This window comes from Cyclopterus lumpus, chromosome 9 (assembly GCF_009769545.1).
Source record: "Cyclopterus lumpus isolate fCycLum1 chromosome 9, fCycLum1.pri, whole genome shotgun sequence".
Taxonomy (NCBI): Eukaryota; Metazoa; Chordata; class Actinopteri; order Perciformes; family Cyclopteridae; genus Cyclopterus; species Cyclopterus lumpus.
In genome coordinates this window covers 19601876-19609011 of record NC_046974.1, presented here as the reverse complement: position 1 = coordinate 19609011, position 7136 = coordinate 19601876, and the positions used below count along the sequence as shown (strand labels likewise).

General features: G+C 41.2%; 1 protein-coding gene across 1 annotated transcript in view; it reads right to left on the bottom strand.

The window, feature by feature from the left end:
* Positions 1-1273: 1273 nt before the first annotated feature.
* Positions 1274-7136, bottom strand: part of oxct1a (3-oxoacid CoA transferase 1a) — a 42185-nt gene continuing 36322 nt past the window's right edge. Inside the window, exons 16-17 of the mRNA XM_034541516.1 lie at positions 2303-2404; positions 1274-2217 (exon numbers count right to left, since the gene is read on the bottom strand). Of these exons, the coding sequence (XP_034397407.1) occupies positions 2182-2217; positions 2303-2404 (138 nt within the window). The 3' untranslated portion in view covers positions 1274-2181. The remainder of the gene's footprint in view (positions 2218-2302; positions 2405-7136) is intronic.

The window sequence follows — 7136 nt, the reverse complement described above, 5'->3', positions numbered from 1 at the left end:
GCCACAATTACGAACACGTGGTTTGTTGGATTGATCCAAATATGGCAACAGCTCGTACGCAGCAATGACACTGTAACGGGTACACGTTTCAGTTTTTACGGTCTACATAATCCGACATGAAAATAGCAGCCTACCATTAATAATTACAGTTTGAAGTGTTATTTCTCCAAACGATCAAAGACCAACATCCACGCATGTTTCTCAGACGTGTAGCAGGGCGGCACAACACCAACCAGTGGCTGCATGTTAAACACTGTGGGGCAATGATGTCGTGCACTTGGATATATGGTATTTTGAGCATTTCCAACACACACACAACATATTTTAATCAGATCATATACACCTTCTTGTTAAGGAGCAGCAGTGCCTTTGATGGTATATCATGCAAATATCCTCAGAATTACATTAATCGAGATGTGCATTATCTAATTGTTTCTCTAGAAAAACACAACTATGTAATGTACTGGCTGTAACTAATGGTGGCTCTAAATACTGGGATTGAAAGCGAATTCCCAATTGACCTAGAAGCACGTCTGAGGTCATGCACAAGGCCGACAGAGCCATACGGCGGTGATTAATTATCATTGCAATTAATATGACAATGATAATGACAAACTGACATTCACTGTGGTGATCATCAGCTGGATGGCCACCTTATCCCGAGTCATTCAACAAACTGGGTCACCATGCAGAAGAATTGACCAACGACTGCAGATTTTCATTTATTGCATTTATTTATATTCCCATACTCAATCTACTTATCAAACACTCACATTGTAAGCAAAACGCAGTCTCTCAATGTTTTCATTTAAAAAAATTCAAAAAATTATTGCACTGCTTGTGTTCAAACATTATAGTTTGTTGTAAAAGCCTGTCAGGTTTCCTGTATTCCCTTTTCACTTGAGTACCAGCATGAGAAATAGGTTAGTAAATGTAGGCTTACAGGGTACCACTCGCGTTTGACTCATGAAGGGATGTGCTGCATTTACATTAACAGCCGGTGGCCAAAGCCACTGTCACTGTCACTTTCCTCAATTTTTCTGCTTGATGACCCAATCCAGTGGATCTTCTTGAACCCGAAAGCCCACCGGCTGAATTCCCCAGTTATGTAACAGCCCTCAGGTAATAGCAGCGCCTCTCTACTCGAGTGCATAAATCACATCAAGAATGTCAATGCAAGTGCACCATCTAACCTGTAGAGTGTCAGAAGCCTTCACTCTCAAAGCCATTTGCTTTCAATCAATGTGTGATTTGATGAATAACAAGCCAGCTGTTGTTGTTTTGTACTCTTTAATCAAGAAATCAAAAGATTTAGAGAAAAGCAACAAATAAATTAATATTACACCCAACAAAAAGGCTTGTATTTGACTTTCTATACAAAGGCAAGGGGAGAGCAAATGCCTGTACAAGAAATATGAGGCTGAGATATAAAAAAGGGTTTTACATTGTGGCAGTGATGATTATTACAAACATGTTTTTGTTGGATCCTTGTTATCACATCTCTTTAATTTTCCAAAGGGAGAAACACTAAAATATATCTTACATTAGATGTATACTCCAAGGATGTTTTTGTTACTTGGTATAGCACAACTTTTACACAACTACAACAATAAACATATTTCCTTTTGTGCTGAACGAAGAATCAACATAACTAAAACACACATTTTCTTTTTTAAATTAATCACATTTCAGCTCTCTATTTCCCTTTACAGTAAAGTGTTGACATACTATAAATATGATTTCAATCAGTGTTTAATTTGTGTTCAAAGTACCAGTGAAATTACATTTTTCCTACAGAACATTTAAAGAGGATTCCCTGTTTTCCCTGTAATATTCATGTGGCTTATTTTGTAATAGCTGCACAAACTAAATGGGAATAGCTGCATTACCTTGATGCTGTAATAGGGAACAATAGAATGTTCCCTAACCGTTTGCCAGATCAGATCCTTAAAAAGAACCATGCATGTCGGCTCCTGTGATACCCAAATTAATATTAGCAAGGACAATATCCCAATATCCCTTCTGATATTTGCATGCTGATAACCAGGGAACTGAACCAAAGAGTTTGGTTTAAAAAGCATAATTTAACCCGTCTCAGGCTGTTTAATCACCAGCTGTTGACCACAGAGAAAACTATTTTTCTCACTCAAACCAAAAACACAAATCCATTGCAGGTTCCTTCTAGATTTGCTGCATGGACCTCAGGTTGGGGGACACCTAGAAGACGGATCACAGGGAAGTCAAGACATGTCTCGTTATGAAGTTAGGACATTATATGTAGCCAAACTGTTCTGTTACTTACTTCAAAATTGGTGCCAGTGCATGCTTTGATATCCTCAGGAGTGAGCCCCTCCCATACTTCTATCAGGGTCAGGCCTTTTGTCGTATCCACATCAAACACGGCCTGGCGAACAGAAAAAGGGCAGAAAAAGGAGGGAGGGGAAGAAGGGAAACAAATTTAAAAGGATGACATGTTTAGAGAAAAAGACAAAGGAGAGTGATGAGACACAAAGACAAAATTGCGAGAACGAGTATTTCCTTAATCGATGGGTTTGAACCCCATAGTGTGCGGATGCCGGGGTCTCAATTATCAAAGTGAAAAAAAAGAGATGACAACATCCTGCCGCACCACTTCAGGGTCATCCTTAGACGACGAAATAGCTGCAATTATTGGTGAAATTCTGAGTGTGCGAAAGAGTGGTCCAACTCCAAGAGGTTGGACCACTACAAAGTAAAGAGCAATTTTATTTATAATTGTGGCAATACTTTTAAGAGACGAAACATAAAAGAAAAAAATCTGTTGGATTCACGAGTCCCATGCTGGCTCTTGAGTGCTGCTGCAGTTGCTCTGATGTAGCACCAGAGAAGAGGGATGAAATGGAGACTGGGAGGCGGAAAACCTTTTGCAAATTACCTTTAAGAATCCTCCCAAACCTGTCATTTACACAGAAGGCCAAAGTACCATAAATGCTGGAAATGTATCGAAAGGAAAACTAAGTAATGTATTTATGTTTTCTGAACGGTAGCAGCAAAAAAGGAAATCCTTCGGGGAGCAGACCTGTTATTACTTCTTTATGCCTTCTTTTCGTGGCCACAATTACCATTTTCTATTCTATGAGCCATGTTGCTGTATGTCAGAGTGACAGCGTTTGTTCTGCCCAAAGTTGTCTCAAACATATTTGGGTTTTGGGTTGGCTTCTGTTCTTGCTTGAATTCATGTATGTGTATAGAATAATGATTCTCAACACTATAACTTTGTGTTTTATTATATTCCCAAAAGTTGCTTAAAGATCGGGAAAGATTTTCAACGAAAAGATGACCGTTAATTTCTCAGGTACCTCCATACTATCAATTAGCTAGACAATTGCCCAGCTTAAAAGGAGCAGTGTGTATGATGTAGTGGCATCTAGGGGTGATATTGTAGATTGCACCCAACTGAATGCCCCTCCGCCCACTTCTCCTTTTTTACGTCATGCTCTCCCAAGAGCCAGTATTTGGTTCGTCTGTTCTGGGCTACTGTAAAAACATGGCCGTGCAAAATGACCGACATCCGGCCAAAACCTGCTCATTAGAAACACAAACACACACACACGGCAGGAGGCTGATATCTCACTCCAATATAGCGAGACAGATGGAATGTCACAAGGAGCAAGGGTCTCTGGATAACACAGGCACTGACATGCATCTCTAATCGGGACTCGTGTCTCAAGTGATGACGGAAATGTACAAATGTCCCAGAGGTGCTGGATATAGGAAGAACAGCAGTGTGCTAATACGGCAGGTGTTATGTAATCAATGCGCGCTCACAGTTTCCTGCTTTGAAATCCACTGGACAATGACACAAAAGAAAGAGCTGGGAAAGTAAATTATAAAGCGGCGAGCCATCGACTGACCTAGTTTTCTGAAATCCACAAAAAATGAAAAGAAAACTGTGCCTCCATTCGCAAAGCAGCCGTTCTGTTTTGGAACTGTTGAGTCACCTTTTCTTCACAGTATTCAGAGTCACCACCATCATTAAGCAGATTGATGCGAGTTGGTCATTAAGGCGCTGCTAGTCCAACCCGTGTGTCGTCTGGCGCGAAGTGGGCTGAAGGTCACGGAACAACAACACGCCGACATCATTCAGCCCACCTTGCGCTCGAGACCAACGTGAACGCGACAAGGAGATGGGAATTTACATTTCACCCTCCAACAAATACACTTCAAAAGCTTCAGCCAGTGTCCTAATTACAAGGGGCAGGTTTTGGAGATGTGTTCAGACAAAGACAGTGTGACAATAGAATCATTTCAATTTGGTTCCTGGAGTAATAATTGGCGTCAGTGGTCTCTGCCATCATGGAAGCGATGCGATTCGCTCACTGCACACGTGATGAACACAAAAATGATCCCAATCCATCATTTCAATGAGAATACTGCGAGCGAGCCCGCTTGTGAACAGGGGGAACTGTGGTTAAGAGAAAAATAAATGGCATTCGTGGTGTACAAAATGGTCGGAACCATATTGGCAGGGAGCAGCGACTTTGCCCGGGGCGGCAGGTTTCCTCATCACCCTCGGTCTCAAATCGCAACAACACTATATTTAGGACAACACTAGAATTACCGTCCCTTCTGGCCATCCAGAGCCCAGGCGGATGCTGCCTTTGTGACAATATAGTGTGCGTCGACATCTGTGCGCGAGTCCGAGTGGAGGGAGCGGTGTGTGTTTTGGCAGGTTTGGCAGCCCACAGTTTCCGCTCTCATTTTGAAAACAAATTGGAGCAGTGCTTCTTTTTGTTGTATGCGCGACGGCAGTAAACAGTAAAAACAAACACATTTTAGCTTCTTAAAAGCATTGTTTGCCACTTGGTTTATTGACCCTCGTGTTTTACCACTGGGAGTTTTCTCAGGTGATCAGCACAATTATATTCTCACATCCCCGCAAGTCATTTCATAAACAGTGTTTTGGGCAAATAAAAGAACAAAAAGCTAAAATGTTGGGCTGGTGTCATCTTACCATATGTTGCTGAATTAAAAAGGTTCCACTTGACTTCAGACATTAATCCCTAATTGGTTTTCGTGTCAACATCTTTAATGAGTTTTAAGTGTCCCACCACATCCTGTGATGCACAAGTCCTGGCAATATCCTCACTGAGGTTTCAGCACGGGGCCTCATCTACTTGCAAACGGTTAGATTTATTGATCAGCCTTTAATGGCAATCACAGATCATCGTTACTCACCCTTTCATCATTGTAATGGAGATACACGTAGCAGAGGAGACTATTGTTATACTTCCAGATGTATTGTTGAACGGTACTACAACGGATTTAATAAATCTTAGACAAATTGAATCCCACTGGGTTGTTGTGGGATGAAACCATTTCCTCGTGAAAACTCATGTGTCTGTTTTTCAAGCGTGAAAGGAAGTTTGAAGGACTGTTTCACCACATTTTATGGATATCAACTGAGAAAAGGGGAGAAACTAAACATTTTTGGACGTTTAAATAACTAACATCATCTAAAAACATTGCATAAACTATAATCAAATTGCTATGAACCAAGCGCAATAAATAATAGAGTAAAATCTGTCTGCTGGGTGTAAATCCCCAAAAACGAAGTTAATAAATTTGGTTCCCGGTTACGGCTGCTGGAAGGCCCCCTGCGGGTAAACCACCATGTGCACGTTGTTTATTCATCAACCTATTCCAAATCAATAACACCGAACATATACATACTGCACATGCACTCTGAGGTCGAGAGGTTCTTACAGTGTTCTCAAACTCCCACCAGTCTAGCAACAGTGTGTTTTTCAAGCAATGTTGTTGCAATTTTCTACATTGCAACAACATTGCAACTAAGAAATACTCGTTTTGGCAAACCTCACTCGGACACAATATTTAGGAGAAGCATGAAGAAAGGCCTGAGAAAAACATAGAACAGGCGTTTGTGTAAAAAAATGGTTTCGCAAAATTACAGTAGGAACTGAAACCATGTTCACACCAGTCTGACTAAATGGATGTTTTTTACATTGCAACAGACATGAAATAAGAATGATGGAGAGGAGGAGGACGGTTATGAAAAATAGTATTTGTTTAAAGAGATGATGAAATGAAATGACATAAGAAGTTGAGCCATTACCAAGATGGTAAACAGCTGGGGATGCAATAAGAGGAGAGAGTACTAATGGATATAGAGGGAGTGAAAACAGCAGGAGATGAAAATGAGAAAGGTAAAGATGAGTCAGTGGTGCAAGTGCTAGTAAGGGCAGTAGAAAGAGCTTTAACCTTTATAAATATTGACAGAAACCTGCTTGCTCGGAAATGTTGCATACTCGCAACAAAAGCCGGCCGAGCGGGAGAGAACAGCCGGGGTGAAAAACAAAAGCCTTGGACCCGCTGTCTGACTTTGCCCCTGACGGGTCGCGTCTTAAATGAGCGCGTTCCAAAGGCGGTGAACACCAGAGGGTTTATAACGTACAACAGGACTCTGCGAGCTCCCGAAAGCTCTACTTTCCCCGTCAATCAGCGATTATGCCTCCTTCTCACCCACTGCTCTACACCCTCCATCTTCACTGCTCTTAATTTTCAGAGAATGCCACCAGTGGGCCATCATAAGCACTATGCTATCAAGATAAGTGTTACCTGTAAGTTGAATGTTGGCCATTACAACTGGATGGGAGCGATGGAATAACATTCAAATAATGTTCATGAATTTTGGCTAAGCTCCATAAGCAATGAGATTCACTCGGGGGTCCAAGTAAAAAAAAATGGAAACCACCAGCCACAAGTCTCACTCAACACCGAAAGGGTGGGTCAACCAAGACTACCCAACCATATCCAGAACCCCAGGATCAAACTTTTACATCTGTGCCATTGACACGAAAAAAGAGAGAGAGTCCAAAACACATAAAAGCTGCAGATCAGCTACGACTACAATCATTGGAGTAGCATCAACAACATTAGAAACCCAACCCGAACCATGAAAATGAACAAACCCTAAAATTGAATCAATAAGAAGTCTCCTTCCCATAAACAACTGATTGAATTAATGTTAATTGAATAAATGTAATTGTCATCTACTGGTGTCGTTGCATCATAAACATCTCTCACTTCCAGTGTAATTGTGTTCGTACGTGTTTGTGTGTGAGGGAGATGTAGAT